At 44.6% G+C, this 27,235-nt stretch overlaps 1 protein-coding gene across 1 annotated transcript; it reads left to right on the top strand.

The window, feature by feature from the left end:
• On the top strand, positions 1-26,479 carry LOC130117324 (neuronal tyrosine-phosphorylated phosphoinositide-3-kinase adapter 1). Its single transcript, XM_056285535.1, has 6 exons — positions 1-188; positions 19,628-19,995; positions 21,185-23,011; positions 23,779-24,021; positions 25,378-25,484; positions 26,057-26,479. Exons 1-6 carry the CDS (start codon positions 1-3, stop codon positions 26,477-26,479), a joined length of 3,156 nt encoding a protein of 1,051 aa, XP_056141510.1.
• Positions 26,480-27,235: the final 756 nt, after the last annotated feature.

The following is a 27,235-nucleotide window of genomic DNA, read 5'->3' as shown; positions in this document are numbered from 1 at the left end:
ATGAGCTCTGGCTCTGGCCAGGATGTGGCAGTCGAGCATTTCCTGCATGACCTAGAGAGGCGGGGTAAGCGGCGACACTGTGCTGTGATAGGCTGGGAGGAAGAGCGACCCCGCAGCGACATGAATCTGCTGTATCGCAAGAGTCGTTTGGACTGGAGGCAGAGGGACCAGGACGGCAGCAAAAAGAGGTAGGAAGAAGTGCTGACAAAGATAATGGAGTGACCAAAGAAATATCCGAGTTTTATAGTGATACAATATAAAACTCGTGGACAAGGCGGATTTAAAAGAATTATATTATCGTTAAAAATAATGTTAAATTTCATTATAATTTAAATTTATTTTATTAGAAATAATTATGTATAATTATAATAATAATAATTTTATTATTATTATTTATTTATTATAGTGGGTTTCCTCCGGGTGTTCCGGTTTCCTCCCACAGTCCAAAGACATGCAGGTCAGGTGAATCGGCCGTACTAAATTGCCCCTAGGTATGAATGTGTGTGTGTGTGTGTGTGTGTGTGTGTGTGTGTGTGTGTGTGTGTGTGTGTGTGTGTGTGTGTGTGTGTGTGTGTGTGTGTCGGCCCTGTGTGATGGCCTGGTGGCCTGTCCAGGGTGTCTCCCCGCCTGTCGCCCAATGACTTCTGGGATAGGTTCCAGCATCCCCGCGACCCTGACAGCAGGATAAGCGGTTCGGCTCATGGATGGATGGATGGATGAACCTAGACTTCGATTTTAAAGCTACACTTGCCCCCACTGAGTGTGTGAGAGTAAAAATAAATAAATAAATGTGGATAGTGTTTTCAAGTAGCTGTTAAGTACTCTCAAGGTAGTTTGCTGTTTGTTGTTTATCTTTTAATTGCTAACATACTACCAGGCCCATCTTAATTGCTAAAATGAAAAGAAAGCAAAAACTTGTTATGGCTACTACTACTGCTACTACTACTACTACTACTACTACTACCTCGACTAGTATTACTCATAATCATGATCACAGTCACTGCTGAAAATAATTAAAGGCAAATGAAACAGTATGAATTAAACAGTAAATATAAAATAGAAATGTATAAACAGCAAATATTTATAAATTTAAATATATATATATAATGTTATTGATTATATATATTAATTTACTATATATTATTATATTAATATGAACAATATTCATTAATAATAAAATTGATATTACTATTAATAATAATATAATATATATTAATTATATAATTTAATTATATATCATTTTATGTAATTTACATATATAATTTATAAATGTAAAATAGATATTTTATTTATGTTATATATAAATATATATTTTATATAAATAGCAAACATAAGTAAATATTTATAAATAGTAAATATAAAATAGATATTTATTTATCTATAAATAATAGAGTAAACTAAATCGCACTTACAAAAGCAGTTTAAGTGCTAGTCTGAACAAGTTTGGATCTTTACATTTTTGTCTAAGATGCAGAAGGAAATGCTTGTCAGATGTGCCCCTTAGTTATGGGTCTTACTGAAGTAGTTTATGCTAGGAAGAGTTTAGAGGATGTGCAGGAATGTAAAAAGTCAAAAACAATATTGGCGCAAATCAGATGTGAGATTTGTGGCTTGATGAAGAACAGTCTAGCTAACAGAGTCACATCCTAATGTGAACCATCTAGTAAAAACTTCATGTGGTCTCTCATTTGAGAATCAGACCAAAACAAATTCATGACAAGTGCATGTTATGCAATAGTGCAGAAGCACATTTAAAGTGACTTGGAGAGCAGTGAAAAGGCAGGTAGAGAGGGCAGAGCAGCAACCCTGGACCAGAGCAAAGAAGAGAGACAAACAACAGAAGCAGCATCAATACAGCACCACCAATAACACACCAAACAACACCATCACAGCTGTGACAAGTGTGTGTATGCATGTACAGGTGAGTCAGTAAGTACGCATTTAAACAGTGTGTTGTGGGTAGAAGCAGAGCTTTACAGTCTATATGTAAATCACCCACTGACTCACACATGCAAACAATACACACTGGGTTATTAACACAGCAGTTGTTACAGGGAGGTTTTTGTTTTTGTTTTTTTAAATGAGTGTGAAGCCAGATGAACAGTTTGTTGCTATCTGACTCAAGGTGTTTGGCTGAGGCACTCTTGTTTAGGGCAGATATGAGCCTCACTACACATCTAAAAAAGACTGCAGAGCCAGGAGAGACACAGAGCCAGGGGAGACACAGAGCCAGGGGAGACACTGTGGGTGAGCAGGGCATGTTGGGTGATAAAAGCAGAGTCAGGCAGGGATTGAGCAGTGGAGATAATGGTAAGGATTTTGGAGGGTACCAGGCATAATGGGATACGTCACCATTAAAATCTGGGAAGAGGTGGAGTAAGCTAGCAAGCAAACAGGGCCAGGACTGCAATAGCTGCAGAGCCAATATACGTGGGATTGGAATGGGCCTGGGTTGGCAGGTCCAGGACTCACATGAAGGGAAGACTGTTTGGGGGCACAAGAACCCTTTGAAGACCTGTTGGAAGGATTAAAAAAATACATTTAGGTGAGATTGTTTCGTCTTCTTTCATCTCCTCAATTCAGTTGCACCTCTCACTACAGGAACTAGGTGAATAAAGAGGCCTACACCCTGTGTTAACGATGAGACACGTGCTCTTAAGCAGGCCTGCAGAAGACTGGAAGATAAATCGCGAAAATCAAGATAGGAAGTTTTTTTTAACCTATTTTGGCATGAGTGTTTATTGAATATATAAGAGTACTTTATCTGCTGCAAAAGCAGCATATCTCTCTCACTTAATAAAACATAACTCCAGATTTTTCTTTGACACTGAAGCTAAATTTACTAAAAAGCAGCCGTCTATTAGCTGCTCACCATTTACAGCCCATGAGTTTCTAGACTTTTTCTGCAATAAGGTTGATGAGATCATAAACAAAATTAGTTCTTCAAATCCAGCTACTCCAGCAGATCCTGTCTTACCAAATTCATATCTATACAATGAGTCACTGATAGTCCCTGTTATTACAGCTTTTGAGACTATCTCTCTTGATACTTTGACTAAGCTCATGTCAGCTTCTAAACCAACTACTTGCCTACTTGACCCTTTACCAGCAAAACTTTTTAAAGAGCTCTGGCCTTTCCTGGGAACTACAATGCTAGACATTGTTAATTTAAACCGCACCTCTTGGGCATCCGGGTAGTGAAGCATAGTGGTCTATTCCGTTGCCTTCTAACACGGGGCTCACCAGTTCGAATCCCCGTGTTGCCTCCGGCTTGGTTGGGCGTCCCTACAGACACAACTGGCTGTGTCTGTGGATGGGAAGCCAAATGTGGGTATGTGTCCTGGTTGCTGCATTATTGCCTCCTCTGGTTGGTTGGGGCGCCTGTTCAGGGGGAGGGGGAACAAGGGGGAATAGCGAGTTCCTCCTTTGCGCTATGACCCCTGGCGAAACCTCTCAATGTCAGGTGAAAAGAAGCAGCTGGTCACTCCACATGTATTGGAGGAGGCATGTGGTAGTCTGCAGCCCTCCCTGGATCGGCAGAAGGGGTGGAGCAGTGACCGGGAAGGCTCGAAGAGTGGGGTGATTGGCCAGGTACAACTGGGGAAAAATTGGTGGGGGGACCTCCACTGAAACTGACCAGAATGGTGAATGATCTTCTGATTCCACTTCTATGCTTCTACTACTGGACCTCAGTGCAGCCTTTGACACCACTGATCAGTGTATACTATTAGACAGATTAAATTGTAATTTTGGTGTTTCTGGCTTAGTCCTCTCTTAGTTAAAGTCCTACTTACCTGGGAGAACACATTGTGATATAGTAATATTATATCAAAATTCTCGTACGTTAAATATGGTGTACCGCAGGGCTCAGTTCTTGACCCCCTACTTTTCTCCCTTTATATTTCACCTTTTGACCAAATTATATGCAGTTATGGAATAAATTTACATTGCTATGCTGATGATACTCAGCTGTATGGGCCAACATGGGCTGATGCTCATACTAAAATGATTAATTTAGAGTCTGTTAATGTTCTCATTCATCCAGGTCATGGTTATCCAAAGGAGTTGAATCATGTGCAACTGGACCTGGTATATATATGTGAAGACGTTTCACCTTTCATCCAAGAGGCTTCCTCAGTTGGTGCCTTTCTGACTAGACCAAGCCAGTCTGACTGGCTGGTGATGAGACTCAGAATTTACCCTCTTTGGAGTCGTTGTCAGAGCTATAGATGTCCATGGCTTTTTGTGTTCCGATGTTTACCAACGCCCGTCGCTAACAGAGTCATGGATATGAGTGGCGCTTTTGTGTACCAATGTTTGGCAATGCCCGTCGTTATCAGAGCCATTGATTATGCGTGGCTCTCCTGTGCTCTGATGTCCAGCCGCGCCCGTCACCATCGGAGCTATTGATTTGCATTTGTTTAGCAGCGACGGTCGTTGGGGGTGTTAGTTTCGACTTCATTATTCAGTGGTCATGAGAGTCGTTGGAGCCGTTAGTGAGCGACTGTTGTTCTTGGAGGCTAGGCTTCTTGAGTCTCCTAGGTAGAGATGAAAGGACGGCATTGTAAGTGGGAGATAGGTGGTGTCACAGACCTCCTCCTCTGTTGAGGGATGTTTTTTCCAGTTTCACATAGATGGCTCCCTTCACCCCTCTTTCAAACCATCTATCTTCTCTGTCCAAAATGTGTATGTTGCTGTCCTCGAAGGAGTTTGTCTTCTCCTTTAGGTGTAGATAGACTGCTGAGTCTTTTCCTGAGGAGTTTGGCCTTCTGTGTTGGGCCATCCGTTTGTGTAGTGGTTGTTTGGTTTCTCCTATGTATAGGTCAGTGCAATCCTCATTGCATTGTACAGCATACACCAGATTGCTTTTTTCGGGTGTGTGGTACACGGTCATTGGGATGAACCAGTCTTTGTCGGAATGTGTTGCTGGGTTTGAAGTATACCGGGATTTGTTGAAAATTCTCCTGAGTTTCTCGGAGACCTCAGAAACATACGACATGACTGTGCTCTTCCTTCTGTTCCTTTTCTCCTCGTTGCTCACCTGGTTGGTCTTTTTGGAAAGTGTTGCAGTTTTCACAAAGGTCCAACTGGGGTAGCCACAGGTTTTTGAATTTTAAAGCTCCCCTTAGGTGTTTGTGTTCGTCTCGTTGGGCTTGAGTGCTGCTGGGCACATTGTCAGCTCTATGTTGCAGAGTTCTGATGACGCTCAGTTTGTTTTCCAGAGGGTGGTGTGAGTCGAAAAGTAGATATTGGTCTGTGTGTGTAGGTTTCCTGTTAACCCCAATGTGGAGGCTACTGTCTTCCCCAATATGGACGTCACAGTCCAAGAAGGGCAAACTGTTGTTCTTTACGTCTTCCCTTGTGAACATAATGTTCTTGTCCACTGAGTTGATGTGTTTGGTAAACGCTTGCACCTCTTGTGTTTGGATCTGAACCAGTGGCTCGGAGGTGTTCCTCTGAAGGAGTTCAGGGCCCTGTGTTCTACCTCTTCCATATATAAGTTGGCCACAATGGGCGATACTGGTGAGCCCATTGCACAGCCATGTTTCTGTCTGTAAAACTGGCCCCTGAATTGAAAAAATATGTAGTGTTCAGGCAAAGGTCCAGTAGTTGGCAAATCTGGTCTGGGCTGAGGTTGGTCCTATTGTGGAGGGTGTCGTCCCATAGCAAACATTGCCTCACAGTTTCCAAAGCCTCCATGGTTGGGATGCAGGTGAATAACGAGGTCACGTCGTAGGATACCATGGTTTCATTCGGTTCCAGTTTTATGCCTTGGACCTTGTCCGCGAAGTCAATGGAGTTTTTGCTATGGTGAGGTGTTTCGCCCACTAAAGGGGTCAAGATGTTGGCTATATGTTTGGCAATGTTGTACGTGACCGAGTTTATGCTGCTGACTATGGGCCTGAGGGGGGTTCCATCTTTATGGATCTTAGGGAGTGCATATATGCATGGAATGTTATCTTGTGGGTAGAGACTGTGGTATTGTATCCTATCAATGGTTCCTCCTTTCTGTACTTTCTGTAGGTATTCAATTATTCTCCTCTTTTAACCACTAGTAGGATCGCCTCTCAGAGGTTCATAGGTGTTGGTGTCGCTGAGAAATGACGTGATCTTGGCGTGATAGTCAGCTTGGTCTAGTCAGAAAGGTACGAACTGAGGAAGCCTCTTGGATGAGAGGCGAAACGTCTTCACGGATATATACCAAGTCCAGTTGCACTTGATTCAACTCCTTTGGATGACTAATTTAGAAGCCTGCTTGGCTGCTGGGAAAAAATGGATGTCACTAAACTTTCTGCTTTTAAATTCGAACAAAACCAAGATGCTGGTCATTGTCCCTGCTAGACACAGACACCAATTAGATCAAGTAACAATAAGAATCGACAACCCTGTGATTTCACACAGTTTGGCAACCAAAAATCTTGGTGTTACAATTGATCCCAGTCTTTCCTTAATAAGCACATTAAAGAAATCACCAAGACTGCCTTTTTCGCTTACATAATAACATAGCTAAAATTCGGTCTTTTTCTGTCCATGGCTGACGCAGAGACTGTAATGCATGCATTTCTTTCATCCAGATTTGATTACTGTAATGCTCTGTTTTCAGGTCTGCCACATGCTAGTTCTAAAAGTTTTCAGATGGTTCAGAATGCTGCAGCTAGAATCCTGACTAAATCTAGAAAATTTGACCATATTACACCATTTCTTGCCTCCCGTCATTGGCTTCCTATCCATGTTAGATCAGAACTCAAGGTGCTTCTGCTAACTTATAAAATCCTAAATGGGCTGGCCCCATCCTACCTGTCTGATCTCATTAAACTGTACATTCTATCTCGAGCTCTTTGCTCTCAAAATACAGGGCTCCTGTGTGTACCCAAAGTTAAAAAGAAGTCAGCTGGTGGCAGGGCTTTTTCCTATCGGGCCCAGTTCTTGTGGAATAACCTGTCTGCTGCCGCCAGACAATCACAGTCTGTTGAGTCCTTTAAATCCAAACGTAATACTCTACTTTTTGCCTTAGCCTACAATTAGTTGCCTTTAAGTTGAGTGCTTCACAACCTGTACTGCATGGCGGGTCGGTTTCTGTCTCAATTAATTTACCAAGCACTGTTCTGCCGACGAGATTATAGCATGTAGATTGTTGACTATTGCAGATGATTCCCAGCTCTCACAGGTCTTTTCTCTCTCTCTGGATGATGTCTTCTCCTTTCTCTTTTTCTGTATGAGAATGGTGTGATGTGACTCTTCCTTGTGTGCACGTGCAGTCTGTCTTCCTCCCAGGTCTTTGTGCTGATGGTGGTCATCACCTGGATACTGCTTGGCATCGCCCTCATCACATGTTCTTTTTATATATCTTATAACTCCATATAATTGTGTTATCCTATTTTAATCATTCTCTCAATAATGTATGACAATTTTTTTTTACATGGTGGTGCTGGTTATGTGTCTCATGTCCTGGGCTGTTCCAGTGGCATCTAGACACTGCGTGGTACCCTCTTCATCATATTCTTCATATATCTTATAAGTCCATTATAATTATGTTATCCTCTTTCAATGTCATATTATGTAAATTGTGTAAACACAACATCCATTGCATGTTGTCCGTCTTGGGAGACAGATCCCTCTTCTGTTGCTCTCCCTGAGGGTTCTTCCTATTTTTTCTCTCTGTTAAAGGTTTTATTTAAGGAGTTGTTCCTTATCCGATGCGAGGGTCTAAGGACAAGACGTTGTGTTGCTGTAAAGCCCCCTGAGGCAAATATGTAATTTGTTATATAGGGCTATACATATAGAATTGACTTGACTTGACTTTTGGCTGCTCCCATTAGGGGTCGCCACACGGATCATCCATTTCCATCTCTTCCTGTCCTCTGCATCTTGATCTGTCATGCCAACCACCTGCAATGTCTTCCCTCATCACATCCATAAACTTCCTCTTTGGCCTTCCTCTTTTCCTCTTGCCTGGCAGCTCCATCTTCAGAGTCCTTTTCCCAATATACCCAGCATCTCTCCTCTGCACATTTAATTTAATTTAAGTTTCCTTTATTAATTCCCTTGGGGAAATTCAGTTACTGCAAATTAACCCATCCTAGCTGTGATCTGTGTAGCTATGAGCAGTGGGCTGCTGCCTTCTTGCTGCACCCGGGGACCAACTCCAGCTCTTTTCCCATTGCCTTGGCCAAGGGCACAGACAGGAGTATAAACCCTAACATGCGTATTTCATTTGATGGTGCGGTAAACCGGAGCAACCGGAGAAAACCCACCGCGGTGGCGGTGGCCACTGGTCTATTCCGTTGCCTACAAATCGCCGGATCACTGTATTACCTTCGGCTTGGTTGGGCGTCCCTACAGACAGAATTGGCCGTGTCTGCGGGTGGGAAGCCGGATGTGGGTATGTGTCCTGGTTGCTGCACTAGCACCTCCTCTGGTAGGTCAGTGCACCTTTTGGGGGGGGGGGCTGGGGGGAATAGCGTGATCCTCACACGCTCCATGTCCCCCTGGCGAAACTCCTCACTGTCAGGTGAAAAGAAGCAGCTGGCGACTCCATATGTATCAGAGGAGGCACGTGGTAGTCTGCAGCCCTCCTCGGATTGGCAGAGGGGGTGGAGCAGTGACCAGGACGGCTCAGATGAGTGGGGTAATTGGACAGGTCAAATTGGGGAGAAAAATACAAAACACCACAGACGCGGGGAGAACATGCAAACTCCACACAGAGGATGACCTGGGATAAACCCCAAGGTTGGACAACCCTAGGGTTTGAACCCAGGACCTACTTGCTGTGAGACGACAGCGCTAACCACTGGGCCATCGTGCCACCCATTTCCAAACCATGGCAAGCTTGCCTCTCTTGCTTTGTTACTAAACTGTCCAACCTGAGCTGTCCCTCTAATATACTCATTCCTAATCCTGTCCATCTGCGTCATTCCCAACGAAAATCTTAGCATCTTCAACTTTGCCACCTCCAGCTCCGCCTCCTGTCTTTTTGTCAGTGCTACTGTCTTCAAACCATATAACATAGCTGGTCTCACTACCATCTTGTAAACCTTCCCTTTAACTCTTGCTGGTACCCTTCTGTCGCAAAACAACTCCTGACACTCTTCTCCACCCACTCCACCCTGCCTGCACTCTCTTCTTCAGCTATCTTTTACATTCCCCATTACTTTAACAGTTGACCCCAGGTATTTAAACTCATATGCCTTCGTCACCTCTACTCCTTGCATCCTCACCATTCCGCTGTCCTCCCTCTTGTTCACGCATATATATTCCATTTCCTCCTACATACTTTAATTCCTCTTCTCTCCAGTGTATACCTCCACCTCTCCAGGCTCTCCTCAACCTGCACCCTGCTCTCATACAGATCACAATGTCACCCGTGAACGTCATAGTCCATGGACATTTCTGCCTGATCTCGTCCGTCAACCTGCCCATCGCCATTGTAAACAAGAAAAGTCTCAGAGCCGACCCTCCCACCTCCACCCTGTGTGAACACCTCCACCTTGAACCCATCTGGCATTCCTACCGCACACCTCACCACTATCACACTGCCCTCATACATATCCTGCACCACTCCTACATATTTCTCTGCTACTCCCGACTTCCTCATACAATACCACACCTCCTCTCTCGGCACCCTGTCATATGCTTTCTCTAAATCCACAAAGACACAATGTTACTCCTTCTGGCCTTTTCTATACTTCTCCATCAACATTCTCAAAGCAAACATCACATCGGTCGAGCTCTTCCCTGGCATGAAACCATACTGCTGCTCGCTAATCATCACCTCTCCTCTTAACCTAGCTTCTATTACTCTTTCCCATATCGTCATGCTGTAGCTGATCAACTTTATACCTCTGTAGTTGCTACAGTTCTGCACATCACCCTTATTCATGAAAATCGGTACCCGTATGCTTCTTCTTCACTCCTCAGACATCCTCTCATGTTCCAAGATTGTGTTAAATAATCTAGTTAAAAACCCCACTGCCATCTCTCCTCAACATCTCTCCTCAACATCTCATCTGTTGTGTCACAGCAAGAAGGTCCTGGGTTTGAACCCCAGGCCATCCTAGGTCCTTTCTGTGTGATGTTTGCATGTTCTCCGCCATGTCTGTTTGGGTTTCCTCCGGGTGCTCCGGTTTCCTCACACCTTCAAAAAGACATGCTTGTTGGGGTTAATACTCCTACATGTGCCCCTGAACAAGGCAATGGAAAGAAGAAGTGGAGTTGGTCTCCGGGCACTGCAGCTGCCCACTGCTCCTATACAATAGGATGGGTTAAATGCAGAGAACACATTTCATTGTAAGAATACAATGACAAAATAAGATGGCTTTCTCTTTTCATAGCTGCCCTCACTTCAACCTTGCTAATCCACCACACTTCCTGATTCACTATCCACACATCATCCAACCTTCTCTCTCTCACTCTCATTTTCTTTATTCATCAGCCCCTCAAAGTACTCCTTCCACCTTCTCAACACACTCTCCCCACTTGTCAGCAAATTTCCATCTCTGTCCTTCCCAGCTCGGTCCCTCTGTCTAGCCGATTGGTGCAAGTCCTTTTTTCCTTCCTTAGTGTCTAACCTCTCACACAACTTGCCATAAACCCTATCCTTTGCCTTTGCAACCCCTCTCTTCGCTTTACGCTGCATCTTCTGGTCCTCCTGTCTACTTTCTTTAAATCTCTGATTGTCCCACTTCTTCTTCACTAAATTCTTCCTCTGTATACTTTGCTGTACTTCCGCATTCCACCACCAAGTCTCCTTGTCTTCCATCCTCTGTTCAGATGACACACCAAGTACTTTCCTAGCTGTCCCCCTCACCATTTCTGCAGTAGTTGCCCAGCCATCTGGTGACTCTTCACTACCACCCAGTGTCTGTTTTAGCTCATCCCTGAACTCTACACAAAAGTCTTCCTTCTTCAACTTCCACCATTTGATCCTTGGCTCTGTCTCGACTCTCTTCATCTTCCTGATCTCCAAAGTCATCCCATAAGATCTTTGCATTATTTCCTCCATTTGAAATGTGACAACGATGTGATGATTCTGTTGGACAATCAATCAATATTACAGTCAAACAGTATTTTACCATAGTTGGATGTTGAAGCCAAAGAGACATAGACCTGTTAACACTGATTTTCTTGGACAGCAAACAAGAGGAAGCAGCATTTATTGCCTGTGTGCAGTCAGGTTTTGTTTATTTTGAGCTCTATGCATTGGCATTTCTTTTCTTTTTCCCCACTTTTGTTTTATCTTGAAAGTTTTGTTTTGTTTTGATTTGATTGATAAAGTATAAGAAAGGGGTAGGACCAGAAAAGTTCTTTCCTTCATCCTACGCCCTTTTCGAACATGGTCTAGTTATTACTTGTGTTGTTACAGAGTTTGCAAAATATGTTCACTATTATTTCCATTTGTTCTTGTATTCCTGCCTGTGTATTTTATTTTGTTATTTTAGCATGTTCGAAATAAACGAAACGAAAACGAAACAGCTCACAAGTAAATAGTCTGCACCCTTGTAAAACTGCAATTCTCAGACTATAGATAACGAAGGCAGTCTAAACGCCATCAAACCATATCACCACATTATTGTACGCTCATATTGATCGTCCGTCTGACAGACGAATTGCCACATCGGCATCACATTAGAATCTTTTTGTCCTGCTGGAGTTGTTTCTAATACACACGTGCTTGCCACTGCACCAGTGTTCATCCTGCTCGGCAAAGACAACGTCGGGGACGGGATCAATTTCTACAGCCATGGTAAAGTTGGCAGTATTACGCAACCTGACTCCATGGTCCAGGTGGATAAATTAGTTTTTATTACAGGAGAAATGTTACGGATTGCGGCTTTTAAATCCAAATTTTAGATATCGAGACTGTTTTTCGTCCACGATTACACAATAGACAAGGTATACCCCAAAACAGTTCTATGTGGGAGAAATCCCTGACATCTTATAAACCTAGGATTGAATTATAGACCATAACTCTTTAAAATGGAGAAAACAATGGTGAAAAGACTAATACTGCGTGGCTGTAGTATGTAATGTATGTAGGTGCAAAGCCAAACTGCTATTTCTAATAGGAGAAGTAAGTTGTGGTCCACGTTTAACAGGAAATGCTGAGATGATAGGATTGGAGAGATGTGGTCAAATTTCATTGTTCCACTCAACGTTATGGGAGATGCACAATAAACCAATTGTAGGTTTTGGATGGAGCTATCAATGACGTCAGAATGATGTGCATTACCCTGATCAAGTCTTTATTTGATAAAGGAGTGTATCCCCTTTCTGGCATCAGGGAGGGGAAAGGAATTTCCAAAGATTGCTCTGTTTAATGACAATAGAATGCAGTTTAGAAATGTTTTTGAAGCATATGCCGAGAGACAGGTAAGCATCCAGCTTTACCCCAAGGTATTTAATCTAGTTTCTTGTGACAACACAGCCAGTTATAATAAATGATATATGAGAAGTGATTGTTCTTCTTGGTTAGGGTTCAGTCTTATCTGCATGTATAAATAATGCATTTATAATACCTGATGAGCATAGCTGAAGACACATTTAAACTATTCACGTGCTGGCAGTAGTATTCTGGATGATCTTGAGGCCTTTCAGGTTGTTTGGGGAGAGTTGAATGGATTACTATTGCCAAGGCAGTTTCTAAAAAATCATCCGCATCCCGTAACACTCAACGTCTCAACGGTGAGGGATTGACTGAAAAATCTTACGTTGTCAATTATCTAAAATGAACCTTACACTGAAAGTCAGTCTAAAATGACTCCTAGAATCCTCAACAATACCCGAATCTGAATTTAGAGCTAATAAGATCCACTTTGGATTTGCAGTGTACTTTCTTCAAGCATTTCTTAGGGCAGTGGTGCCCAACCCTGCTCCTGGAGTGCCACCCTCCTGCCGGTTTTCACTCCAATTCTGATTTAACAATCTGATTCAATTAATGAAGGTCTTGGTCAGTAGGTAATTAGTAGAATCAAATGTGTTAAATTAGGGTTGGAGTGAAAAACGGCAGGATGGTAGCTCTCCAGGAGCAGGGTTGGGCACCACTGTCTTAGGACTTCTTTTGAGACTTAGTAAAGTTGTACGGGTCATCTAGCCTCACAAACACCTGCACTCTGTACTTTCAGTTTTGCAGTATTCACAGGACATTATGATGGAAAACTATCTGTAGAATCATGGAAGCTCAGAAGGAAAACATAACTCCTGCTATGTTGACCTAAGCCAGGGGTGGCTAACCATGTGCCATGGAGAGCCATGTGATGCAGGTGATCATTCCACCATGACTCCACGCCAGGTGATTTAACTGATTAGCACCCCTTTAACCAAAGAGGAAGAAGGTATCAGTGAATTCCCTGGTGTGAAGTCCGGTTGGAATGAAAACCTGCATACACATGGCTCTCCATGGCACATGGTTAGCCACCGCAGACCTAGACCATCAGCTATTATCAACTGTCAGAAACACACTTCTCAGCAGAAATGTCTTTTAGTGGTAAAGACATTAAAGCCTTCAAAATGTCACGGCAGGGTTCAGTTACTTAAGTCAATCAATTAGAAAGTGTGCATGGTGTGTAGAATAGCAGTAAGTGTAAGGAATTCGAGGGGCAGCCTGGGAACCGCCGCAGCCGGGACGCGATTACATTAGTCAGTCGACTAATGGGTCCAACCTGTTAGCTAAGGGCCAGAGAGTCTAGTTATCCGTGGTCGTTACACTAACCCCCCTCCTTCGGGAAGCGCGTGCCCGCGCTTCATCATATGAGCTCCCTCACGACTCTGGGCGCACGCGCTTCCGATGGCCTCATCATCTCACTTCTGACACCAATGTAGCGAATTCGGGGGGGCAGCCCGGGAACCGCCGCAGCCGGGAAGCGAACCCGGATCTCCCACCCCACGGGCGATAATGTTAACCAACGGGTTCGCGTCCCGGCTGCGGCGGCTCCCGGGCTGTCCCCCCGAATTCGCTACATAAGATTCAAATTAATTGTGATGACACGTAACCAGCACTTTACCTCATCCAACCAGAGCTTTAGCAAACGTTGTCATGTGAATTTGCCCTAGAAGCAGTCTCATTTTGGTCTAGATTGTTGTATTTTATAAGTGATATTCATTCAGCTCTTTGACCACAGTCTTCTTTAAACTGTGTGGAACAGAAGTTACATGAGTCACGAGGCGGTCCCTGCTGACGTGAAGTAATGGATTTTATTAGCAAGTCCGTTATCAGCACAGTCTCAAAGCCATTTGAGAATTTCTTCTATTACCAGAAGGAGTTCAAACGCACGAGTGAAAGATAAGTTATCAGACGAGTGTTTAAGAGGCCAGAGGAGAGCAGTGATGGCCTCACAGTGGTAGGTTGGATTGACTCAATCAGTAGGCCAAATTTTTACCTCTGAGTGCTAGTAGGGGTAGCAGAATTTATGGATTGCTTTCTAGATTGATGCTTAGAAGTACTTAGAGGTTTATTAAAAAATTGTGAAAAGCTCGTTTTCCATGTTTAGGTCAAAGAATTTTAAGTGGAGACACTTAAAATGTTGTTGCCAAATAAAAAAGGCAACACAAACAATATTAACACACTGAAAATATTGTTGTCACTGTTGTCAAACATCATGGTTATTTCCATTATTATAGCAAAAGTAAGAAGGAGAAGAGACATTTGAAGCATGGTTTGTATTCACATCTTGTTGTACCATGAAACTGGTTCAAATCATCTTTTTCCAACTCTTACAAGTTGTGGATGGAAGCATCAGAAAGGAAAAATAACACAATGCAAGCTGCAGTAAGGAGCTATGCAGCCTTTATTCCGGGCCTGTGGCCTTGTACGAGCTATGATGATAATGACAAGTACACACGCACAAACACACACACACACACACACACACACTATAAACACACTCATCCACTGGTAATTAAGTACACAAACCTACTACACTTCCACAGATCACAGATACTGATGCACATTCTCTCTCTCTCTCTCTCTCTCTCTCTCTCTCTCTCTCTCTCTCTCGCTGTCTCTCTTTCTTCCTCCCTCTCTCTCTTTCTGTCTGTCTGTCTGTCTGTCTGTCTCTCTTGCTCGCCCCCCATCTCCTTCTCTGTCTGTCTCTCTCTCGCGTGCCCTTCTCTCTCTCACACACACACACACACACACACACACACACACACACACACACACACACACACACACACACACACACACTGCCCTGCATAATGTAATGAGACTGGAAGTAGTTGCATCTCGGTGTCAGTGCGGCTTCTGTTGTTTGCATGTAAGAATGGGAACTGCAGGCTCCAGTTGTCTCAGTCTGTACTTCCCTGCCCCTTGGGGATGGCAGCAGATTTAGAGGACAGAGCTCTGTGGCCTGCAAACACACATACTGTACTCGCATCCATGCACTTAAAGTTGCATTGTATGAAAGTCCCTCTCCACACATCTTCCGAAACAAATATGCACCTGACACAAATGAGCCATTTGACACACAGAAACACAAAAACCCACAAATGCAGATGTCAATCTTGGTATCCAGGTTTGTTCCTTATCTCCTTACCAACATGTGATCAACAGATACCTTGCAAGATAAGCATCAGACTGGTCCGTTGTTCACGCTTTACTGAATTCCAGGAGCTTCCCCTCGGAAAGTTGTAGTAAATACTCTAGTGAGTTCCTCCTCTTCTGACGGATGTGTACAGCACAGATGTGAAGATTTTTCCCGACATCAGACGCGTTTGTTGGAGTGTAGTAAGTTCAAAGTGACCCCTATCATCGGAGACGTGTTGCACATAACGTATATAAGAAAGGCTTTTTAACTGCAAAATCGCTCATAGGCATGCACGTCCCTACACACTGCAGTTATTCCCGCCATTTCATTGATTTCTTGTATTTTCAGTTAGAGTTAACATCATCAACTATTGCATCAGTTTGGATACACAACTACTACTACTACTTTCGGCTGCTCCCGTTTGGGGTCGCCATGGCAGATCACCCGTTTCCATCTCTTCCTGTGCTCTGCATCTTCCTCTGTCACACCAGCCACCTGCATGTCCTCCTTCACCACATCCATAAACCTCCTCTTTGGCCTTCCTCTTCTCCTCTTCTCTGGCAGCTCCATATTCAGCATCCTTCTCCCAATATACCCAGCATCTCTCCTTCCCACATGTCCAAACCATCTCAATCTTGCCTCTCTTGCTTTGTCTCCAAACCGTCCAACCTGAGCTGTCCCTCTAATATACTAGTTCCTAATCCTGTCCTTCTTAGTCACTCCCAATGAAAATCTTAACATCTTCAACTCTGCCACCTCCAGCTCCTCCTCCTGTCTTTTCATCAGTGCCACTGTCTCCAAACCATATAAAATAGCTGGTCTCACAGCCATCTTGTAAACTTTCCCTTTAACTCTTGCTGGTGCCCTTCTGTCACAAATCACTCCTGACCCTCTTCTCCACCCACTCCACCCCGCCTGCACTCTCTTATTCACCTCTCCTCTGCACTCCCCGTTACTTTGGACAGTTGACCCCAAGTATTTAAACTCATACGCCTTTGTCACCTCTACTCCTTGCATCCTCACCATTCAGCTGTCCTCCCTCTCATTCACACATAAGTATTCCGTCTTGCTCCTAATGACTTTCATTGCTCTTCTCTCCAGTGCATACCTCCACCTCTCCAGGCTCTCCTCAACCTGCACCCTACTGTTGCTACAGATCACAGTGTCATCCGCAAACATCATAGTCCCCGGAGACTCCTGCTTGATCTTGTCCTTCAACCTGTCCATCACCATTAAAAACAAGAAAGGGCTCAGAGCCGATCTTTGATATAATCCCACCTCCACCTTGAACCCATCTGCCATTCCAACTGCACACCTCACCATTGTCACACTTCCCTCATACATATCCTGCAGCACTCCTACATACTTCTCTGCAACTCCTGACTTCCTCATACAATACCACACCTCCTCTCTCAACACCCTGTCATATACTTTCTCTAAATCTACAAAGACACAATGTAACTCCTTCTGACCTTCTCTTTACTTATCAATCAACATTCTCAAAGCAAACATCACGTCTGTAGTGCTTGATTACCTCTGTAGTTGCTACAGTTCTGCACATCACCCTTATTCTTGAAAATCGGTACCAGTATGCTTCTTCTCCACTCCTCAGGCATCCTCTCACTTTCCAAGATTGTGTTAAACAATCTAGTGAAAAACCCCACTGCCATCTCTCCTAAACACCTCCATGCCTCTACAGGTATGTCATCTGGACCAGCTGCCTTTCCACTCATCATCCTCTTCATAGCTGCCCTCACTTCCTCCTTGCTAATCCACCGCACTTCCTGATTCACTATCCCCACATTATCCAACCTTCTCTCTCTCTCTCTCTCTCTCTCTCTCTCTCTCTCTCTCTCTCTCTCTCTCTCTCTCTCTCTCTCTCTCTCTCTCTCTCTCATTTTCTTCATTCATCAGCCCCTCAAAGTACTCATTCCACCTTCTCAACACACTCTCCTCACTTGTCAGCACATTTCCATCTCCATCCTTGATCACCCTAACTTGCTGCACATCCTTCCCAGCTCGGTCCCTCTGTTTGCCCAATCGGTACAAGTCCTTTTCTCCTTCCTTAGTGTCTAACCTCTCATACAACTCACCATACGCCTTTCCCTTTGTCTTTGCCACCTCTCTCTTTGCTTTATGCTGCATCGCCTTGTATCCCTATCTCTTCATCTCTCTGACTATCCCACTTCTTCTTTGCCAACCTTTTCCTCTGTATACTTTGCTGTACTTCCTCGTTCGAACCACTAAGTTTCCTTGTCGTCCTTCCTCTGCCCTGGTGACACACCAAGTACCTTCCTAGATATCTCCCTCACTATTTCTGCAGTGCTTGCCCAGCCATCCGTCAACTCTTCTCTACCATCCAGTGCCTGTTTTAACTCCTCCCTAAACTCCACACAAAATTCTTCCTTCTTCAACTTCCACCATTTGATCCTTGGCTCTGCCTTCACTCGCTTCCTCTTCTTGGTCTCCAAAGTCATCCTACAGACAACCAACTGATGCTCCCTAGCTACGTTCTCCCCTGTCACCACCTTGCAGTCTCCAGTCCCTTTCAGATCATGCCCTCTACATAAGATATTGTCCACCTGTGTGCACTTTCCTCCACTCTTGTATATCGCCCTGTGTTCCTCCCTCTTCTTGAAATATGTATTCACCACAACTATTTCCATCCTTTTCGCAAAATCCACCACCATCTGTCCTTCCACATTTCTCTCCTTAACACCATACCTACACCTCTCCTCCCCTTTATCTCTGTTCCCTTCACCAACATGCCCATTGAAGTCCGCTCCAATCACCACTCTCTCCTCGTAGGGTACACACCCCACCACTTCATCCAACTCACTCCAGAATTCTTTTTCTTCCATCTCACACCCAACTTGTGTGGCATATGCGCTGACAACATTCATCAACACACCTTTAATTTCCAGCTTCATACTCATCACTCTGTCTGAAAGTCTCTTCACCTCCAACACACTCTTGGCATACTCTTCCTTCAGAATTATGTACCCCCACCCCATTTCTCCTCCCATTCACACCATGGTAGAAGAGTTTGAACCCACCTCCTGTTCTTGCACCTGGTCTCTTGCACGTACACAGTATGCCTACCTTTATTCTTTCCACTATATCAGCCAGTGCTCTCCCTTTACCAGTCATAGTGCTAACATTCAAAGTTCCAACTCTCACCTCCACCCGCTTACCTTTCCTCCTCTCACGCTACCTCTGGACATGCCTTCCCCCTCTCCGTCTCCTTCACCCAACAGTTGCATAGTTTCCACTGGCACCCTGCTGGCCAACAGTACCGGTGGTGGTCATTGGTAACCCGGGCCACAACCAATCCGGTATGGAAATCTGATTTATGAGCTGCATATTTGATTTGGCAAAGATTTTACACCGGATGCCCTCCTGACGCAATCCTCCCCATTTATTCGGGCTTGGGACCGGCACTAAGAATGCACTGGCTTGTGTATCCTCAATGGCTGGGTTACACAAAACATTAATATACAAACATCAAAACAGCTCCTAAATGAATGATGAACTATCTCCTGGGTTCATGAGTGTAACAGTGCTGAGATGTAAGATGCTGATCTAAATAATTTAGGAATTTCAGGGACACCGTGTACAGTGAGTGTTTTTTTTTGGTTTTGGAAGGTTGGCATTGCAATTGCCAAACTGAGTATGACTGAGAGGGAGCAGATGTGCAGTGATGAAGATGGGAGGATTTGAAAATGCTTATAAAGAAGTGGTCTTCAGCATAGCTGTTCGTACCTATGCCTTGCCAAATGTCTCATCTCTAACTCTGAAAGCAAACTGCATCCATCCATGCATGTGAGTGAGGAAATATTTTTTTTCTGTGTGTTTGTGTGTTTGCATCTGTCCACATGTGTTGATTTGCTGAGAAACAGACAGAGAGCGCAAGAGCAGCACTACAAATTGAATTAACTATAAGCGATTTTAAAGAACACTTTTGAAGACAAAAGAGAGAGGACAGAAAGAGGTCAACAACACAGAAGGTTTGGAAATGACTTTTCTTTGCTGAACTATGATTGCTGAGTGTGGCAATTTTTTTCTCTCTCCCTCTCCGAACCTCCCAATGCCAACCCCAACCACAGCTCCACCCAGAATGACCCCTCAGCCACTGTTGGCAAGTCCCGTGACCTGGCCTCCTTCCGCCGACACTTCCGCATGGGTTTCATGACCATGCCAGCCTCCCAAGACCTTTCTCCTCACTCTTGTGCCTCAGCCATGGCACCACGTTCGCAATCCTGCCATGCGGTAGGAGCTGGGGATACCAGTCTGGAGAATGGGGACTACTCAGATACCCAGTCCCAGCACAGTGGTCGTTGTCCACCAGCCAAACCCAAACGCCATCCCAGCACCTGCCTTAGCTCCTCTTCCAGTGATGCCAGAGGCCCTCCTGAGGCCCCGCCTCCTCCCCCACCCACCCATTCACAAGCCAAACACACAGAGAAGAAGAATGGTAAGAAATAGGAAGTTTTAAATGCATGTTCTTCAGCAGACATGGGCAACCAGCAACCACGAGCTATGCGGTGCCAAGAGTATGCAGGTTTTTCATCTAACCCATCACTACATCAGATAATTTCACTGACTGACTCACTGGATGTGGACTGCTGGAATAAGTTTGCCATTGATGCTGACTATTTCAGTCAGTATTTTAGCCCCTCCCCCCATTTGTTTTCATTTTCAAATCTGTGTGTTGTCATTTTCAAATGTTTGTGTTGTCATGTGAGCAACAACAATGACAAGCTCTTATGCTAGCGTGCTACTTTGCCGTTATGGAAAACTTAAAGAAGGAGTTGGATTGTGCAATAAGGTGGGTTTTAGTGGCTTCAGATATGCAAAGAATATTATTCGAATATTTGCATTCTTTCTTGTTTGCTGATAGAATTTAGTTGTAATCAGACTCTACCTCTTGGACGTCAGTTATCAAATTATGTTCATGTTTGTTACCTGTAAAACACTGTTCACATCGACACACATCATCAATTATTTTGGATGAAGGTTTCTTCTGATGTGATCGATCCGTATGCTAGGGCTCGCCTTGTGCCATGCGTAAAATGCTCCGCATTAACATTTTCCCCTGGCCCTGTTCTGCAAGGACGCTGGTGAGCATAGGGCAGTTTAGTACTGCCCTCAACAATTCTGACTGATTTAGGCGATACAAACAACTCAGAACATTTTTTTCAACTGATTCCAGAATGACAATGGGTTCTGCCAGACCACTCCTCTACACTGGAACAGTGCTAAAATTGTGAGTGGAGATAGGATGGCTATGCGATAGAGGTGGCAAAACCAGGTCCAGAAAGTAAAACACCAAACCATCTATTTTTTACACCCATGTACTAGTTCAGCTGATTTCATTTGCCTATATCTAGCTGAGTAATGTTGTTTAGAATCAACCAGTTGAGTACATGAGTGGAGCAAATACATGGATAACATGTTTGCTTTCTGAATTTAGATTTGCCTACTCTGGGACTACTGATCAGCCTTTGCACTTTGGTTGAAGCTGTGTTAATCAGTGAAATCAGCCGGTGTAGTGATGGTGGATGGAAGGAAAACCTGCAGACTCTTGACACTCCTTGGCACATGGTCTGCTCTATCATATTAATAATTTCCCTCTTTGACTTGTTCTTTTGTTCCTCCTATAGCCATGAAGAAGTCTGATTCAGGGGAGATTGGAGGGAAGAGAGTGCCTCCATTAAAGCCCAAGAGAAGCCCGAGTACTCAGCTTTCTTTTGACCCCCCACCTTCACGTGTGCCTCCTCCTACCATGACCCTGCCTTTCCAGGCAGCAGAGACTCAGCCTCAAAGAGGAGACAGAGAGGACGAGCCTGTCTACATAGAAATGGTGGGACAAGTGTTCACTAGAGACAGTCAGACTGCCACCCCACATCCTGTCACCCCTGTGGCCACCACACCTGACTCTGACTCTGATCAGAGTGAGGCCATCTATGAGGAGATGAAATACCCACTGCAAGAGGACAGGGAGTCCCAAAGGCGCCTGCCTCTCAAACAGGACAAACTTAAAACCTCCAAACAGTTCCACTCCACTCCTTCCTCTAGCAGTTCCTCCCCTCTGCCACACCCCTGTTCCTCCTCTCCATCCTGCTCCAAGCCCAAAGCTACAGTGTCCATCTCTCATTCCTCTCCTTTACCCTCTTCCACATCCTCCACTCCTGTTCCCCAGGTAATTTCTGCCAGTCCACACACCCCTCGAGCCCCTACTCCCTACTTGCTCCAGGGTAATAAATTGGAGTCAGAGACAAACACCAAGATTCCAGCCCCTTTTCCCAACCTTCTACAGCACCGCCCACCGCTACTAGCTTTCCCCCAGCCAGCAGCAGCCTCCAGTGGAGTAGGCGTGCAGCACAAGGTGTCCTCATCCGGAAAACTGGGAACTCAAACCTCCAGCGCAACTACTCAAGCTAGCACCTCCTCCTCAAATATTCCCTCTACTAACCTCCCTGTACCATTGTCGGGCTCCAAAGAGTCCTCTGGAGGGACTGCAGCTCAGCAGGAAAAACATTGCAGAGAGGCTCAGTTAGGGCCTGCACCTGGGCTAAGGGCCAGGAGCCACTCAACACCCCTGCCACCCTCTTCCAAATCCACTTCTCCTTTCTCCCATCACCACCACCACCCTCACCATCGCCCCTCTCACTATCATCACTACCGCAAGCCAGAGAGGGGAGGCTCTCCTGCTCCAACCAAGAGTAGCTCACAGACCTCAACCCAAGTCTCTGCTCAAACCCAAACCCCAGCTTCAGGCAAGGAAAGCAAGTCAGTCAGCTTCCTCTTGAAGTCAGATAAAACAGAAAGGGATAGAGACAGAGACAGGGACAGGGACAGAGACAGAGACAGGGACAGAGACAGAGACAGAGACAGAGACAGGGACAGAGAGAGAGAGAGGGACAGGGACAGAGACAGAGGTAGAGAGAGGGAGAGAGAAAGAGACAGGGAAAAAGATAAGGACAGGGACAGAGAGCGGGATAAAGACAGGGAAAGAGAGAGAGATAGAGAGGGAGGGACACAGTTATCCCAGATGGAAAACACACCCACTACCTGCAGCCAAACATCTCAAAGCAGCACCAGCTTAACGCCAATGCCTCTGTCTTCATCCCAGCGTCCTCATTCTCGCCCCCACCTCCGCTCCCACACTCCTCATGGCCTGCCTGCTTACAAGCCTCCCTCCTCAGACAGCCCTCTACTGTGGACCTACCCCTCTGTGGGCTTCCGCAGACCCCCAGCCTATGATAGCCTACGAGCAAGCTCTCAGATGCCCTCTGCGCAACAGGCCTCAGGTCCCTCTGGTGGAGGGGAAACTGCTTCCAAGAGTAATGGAGGTCTTATATCCCTCCAGGCGAAAGCCGGCTTCGTGCCTTGGAAAAGCAGTGCTGGTTTAGCCTTTGCAGATGAGGGGTCTTACTGGCCGATGCACAGGAAATTGTCCTTCAGCCATGGGACCAGAGAGACAGAGAGTAAGTCATCTGTTTGGCTTGTCATGACTGTTTATCAGTGAACATAGGTGTCTTTTTCAACAACCAACCATACAGCAAATTTCACAAAATAGTTCGACCCTTTTTTTGCTGGAGGTATGCTAGCTAGTAGAATCAGCTTGGTTAGAATGGAAACCTCCATATGAATGTTTCTTATTGCATATGGTTGGAAACCACCCCACTGACCATTAAACCTGTTTTGATCAAGACTATTTGACCAGACCTGACCAACATGACGGCGATGAGTTAGCTTTGAGCTAGCTCAGATTATATCTTGCTGAATGAGCCCATTTTTAGACCAAAATGTTTAACCATTAGATATTTATTTATTACCCAAACAACTTTATCTGTCTAAAAAAAGTCAAAGCAAGTTTATTGTGCTATAATAGTTTTAATTGCTTTTGTTTTAGTAATGGCTGTTACGTTCTCCAGCAAGAGATTTAGACATCTATTAGACTCACTTTTTAACCAAATGTAGCCCAGTTTTAGCCCAGTCTGTGTGCATGTACCAATCAGGTCTTTCAGATGTTTCATCACTGTAAAACTGCTCAGTGGGACAGTTGTATATTAACGTTCTAGGATTTCAGATTGTAGCATAAGAGTGAAACATTTTTGAAGTTTCAAAGTTGTAGTAAAAGTATACAATATGATTTTCAAGATACTTTTTATGATTTAACTTCTCCTTGATTAAATTTTTTTATCCTTTTCATCCGTTCATTTAATCTTGTTCTGCTGCACTTCTCTCTTAGAGGATGAAGTGCGTGCGTGGAACGGCAGCGCTGATGCTCTACTTAGGATGGACAAAGAGGAGCTTGGGATGGGGTCTCGAGGAGCCCATTCAGGCATCCCAGTACACTTCAGTGGTGCCAGCAGCAGGGGCCTGGATCATAGTGAGTCCCTTGCCGGCATGGATAGCAGTCCAGTATTCAGAGCCTTGCCCAGAGTTGGGCTCCCTCTCCCTTGTCAAACATTCCCTGCCTGTCGCAATGGAGGTAAGTAAACATTTCCTTCTGCGACGTTCTCACTTCTCGAAATTTCTCCATGCTGGGTACTTCTCCTGGTGGTCCTGGTGCTCTGCATGTCACTTTTTGCTGCTTGATTAAGTTAAGAAATCCAATTATTTGTTTTCATGAGGGCATCTCTTTTCAGTCTTTCAGAAAAATAAAAAAAAGCTTACACTGTGTATAAGCGGTGCCTGGCAGACTCCACGTGTAATACCTGAGATAGATTCAAGGCAGCTGGTCAATAAATCACTCAATTAAAAAGAGAAAGAAGATAGACCGAGTGCTAATACAACATGGACATATTTACAAAAGCATGACTAGATACATAGAGAATTGCCAAAGTAGGTAAAAATGAGACATTTTAAAGATTAAGTTTAAGAATTGTCTAAAATGATTAACCTGACAGAAGTGGCAATGATACAATGGAGGAATAGCGAGGAGTGCATTATGGGGATTTTTACAGTAGATACAAACAAAATGTTACTCATTGTTATAACCACCATATCAAAACGCATCCGGGCAAAATTAAAGAGGTAATAAAGTAAAGTCTTGGTTGTCTATTGAAGATTATTTGTAGCCACATGATCTAAAACCTAATAAAGTGTAGCAGGTCAGCCTTAACTCACACCTTACCCTCTGTTGCTTTGCCTTTCATGTCAAGTGGTTGTTCTGTTGACTGCCAGGGTTGAAAGCCCTGTCCACTGCTCATACTCCCTCACTACTTCACATCACTACATCACTACAGGTCCAGGAGTATGCACATGTACACACACATTCCCAGGCATCGATCTCCTTTCTGAGAGTTTTTGACATGGACGATATATGTTGTTTCTCAAAATAATTACAATTCCACAATGTATCACCTCTTGTTTTAATCTGCATGTATATCACTGGTTTTCTGTGAAAGTGTTGTGATGAAACTGTATGATGAAACTGTATGATGATGGTGGTGAAACTGTATGTTCAAAGAAAAGTGATGTTTTTTGATGAAAACATTGTTTAATGTTGACAAACCTCTTTGGCTTAGTAAGCAATATTGCAGAACATAACATCAGAGGCAAATAACTACACCCAAGATTAAGTGTAGTTGTATGAAAATAATGTCACTGAGCTCCTACAAGTACCTGCATTTAATAAACGTAAGGTAACATCGTTTTATTTGCCATAACTTCTATAGGTGGCAATTCAAACACCATACAAGGGCCAAACCAACTGTGTGTTTGCTGAGTTGTAATGTTGTGTTGCTGTACACTGGCACAGGGTGTAATGTCTTTTTCTTTGAGTTATAATGTTGTGTTGCTGCAGACTGGCACAGGGTGTAATGTCTTTTTCTTTGTATGTCAGAAGTGGGGCGGCTGGGCCGCTCCTCTTCCACCTCTGGGGTGAGACAGGCGGGTGGAGGAGACGTCCAGAGACAGAGCAGTCTACCAGCACGAGAGTCCCTGAACCAGGTTAATATCTACTACCCAGGCTTAAAATTACACAGGATGTTAGACATTATCCTTGTTTTCATTGCTGATGCTTCCTCTTCTGCTGGAGACAGGGTTTCTGCAGATCTATTTATAGCTCATACGTTTGTCCACTGAGCAGAAGAAGGATGTGGCCAGCCTTGAAAATATAATAGCAGGAGAGATGCACGAAATGACATAGCTATAGGGAGAGAAGAGTGGATGCGGTGGGGAGGGTGCTGTACAGTGTTTTAGAGTGGAGAGCTGCAGTCCAATAGCAGCACATTCGACCAGATTCTTGGCTGCATAAGAAATGCTGACGCAGTTTGAGTGTGCTGCAGAGACCGTCTGTATGTCCTCAGCTCCCTCACTGTAATGCATGGCGTGGTGCTGCGTCCCAGTGGCTGCCTTTAGAAACTGCGCTTTTACAGTAGCTCTGCGGGGAGGGTTGAGTTGGGCTTGGTCCTATGTACTTAAAGCAATGCAGGGGGCATGCAGGCTCTGGGTGCCCCCTGCATTGCAACGATATTTACATAAAATAACATGTGTTTGCCTCCTCCCTCCTCTCTGTTTAGTTGCATGGTCTGCCCCAATCTCGAACGCCCTGCAGTCCGAGTGTTTCTCGGCAGCAGCAGCAGCTCCAGCTTCACCAGCAGCAGCTGCAGTTAAAGCAGCAGCTTCAGCAGCTTCAGCAACAGCAGCACCTCCAGCTGCAGTTCCAGCACCTTGCCCAGCTGGCACAGGGACAGCCTCCGGTCACCGGGGGCACCACCCCATCTACAACGCAGACCCAGAGGGACGGCAAGTTGCTAGAAGTCATAGAGCGTAAGCGCTGCTTGTGCAAAGAGATCAAGGCCCACAGGCGCCCTGACAAAAGCCTGTGCAAGCAGGACAGTATGCCCATCCTGCCGAGCTGGAGACGGACACCTGAACCTCGTAAGACTGGCACACCACCCTGCCAGAGGCCACAGGCTGTGGTGTGGGACACAGCGATTTGAGGTGAAACGGCAGGCTATGTACTGTATGTGTTGAAAGGACACAAAACACACTGACTTGTGGAGCAAGATGGTGGTGCAGTGACCAAGCGGTGACATTAAAAACTGGTAAGATGGGTGGATGGTGGAAGTGACAGAAAGACATGATGTGACTCTGAAAGACACGATTTGTTTGCTCTCTGATGGTATGATGAGGTAGGACTGAACTACAGACCACAGTGAAGGTTATTGGAGACCATGTACTTGTTTAAGCAAAAAAGAAAAGAATAATTGATCAAAATTTTCTAGAGGGAGGAGAAAAGAAAATAAGCGTAACAATCAGACTAAAATAATTTCTTACCCAGTTTGTATTTGCTCTGTATGTCCTTTTTGATGTGTTCTAATTGCCAATGGTTTTTCCATATTTGTTGCCACAAAATGAAGAGGAAAAATTTGTCAACTTGTGTAGTGCATTCTTGAGACTGATATTGCCAAAATTCCTCCTGACTACTGCAGTCAAGAAGGAATAATGTCCCCTCTTTGTCTATTACATTGAGAGAATACAGAAAGATGCTGCATAGAAATGAAATGGCACATTGAACAGTTGTTGGCAGTGTTTAGAAACCACCAACAACTATAACCAGAAATGGTGAAACTCACTATAAGGGTGAAGCTCACTGATATGGTGAAACTCACTATAAGGGTGAAGCTCACTGATATGGTGAAACTCACTAACATGGTGAAGCTCACTGATACAGTGAAACTCACTAATATGGTGAA

Source organism: Lampris incognitus, chromosome 8 (genome assembly GCF_029633865.1).
Source record: "Lampris incognitus isolate fLamInc1 chromosome 8, fLamInc1.hap2, whole genome shotgun sequence".
In the NCBI taxonomy this organism is placed as follows: domain Eukaryota; kingdom Metazoa; phylum Chordata; class Actinopteri; order Lampriformes; family Lampridae; genus Lampris; species Lampris incognitus.
Note: the sequence above shows the minus strand (reverse complement) of the source record. Positions and strands in the feature narration are given on the sequence as shown.

Bases quoted from the DNA above. Each gene is read 5' to 3' on its own strand.
- LOC130117324 (XM_056285535.1), top strand. From the start codon at position 1: ATGAGCTCTGGCTCTGGCCAGGATGTGGCAGTCGAGCATTTCCTGCAT. The intron at 19,996-21,184 runs GTAAGAAATAGG...TTCCTCCTATAG, and splicing joins ACACACAGAGAAGAAGAATG to CCATGAAGAAGTCTGATTCA. The intron at 23,012-23,778 runs GTAAGTCATCTG...CTTCTCTCTTAG, and splicing joins TGGGACCAGAGAGACAGAGA to AGGATGAAGTGCGTGCGTGG.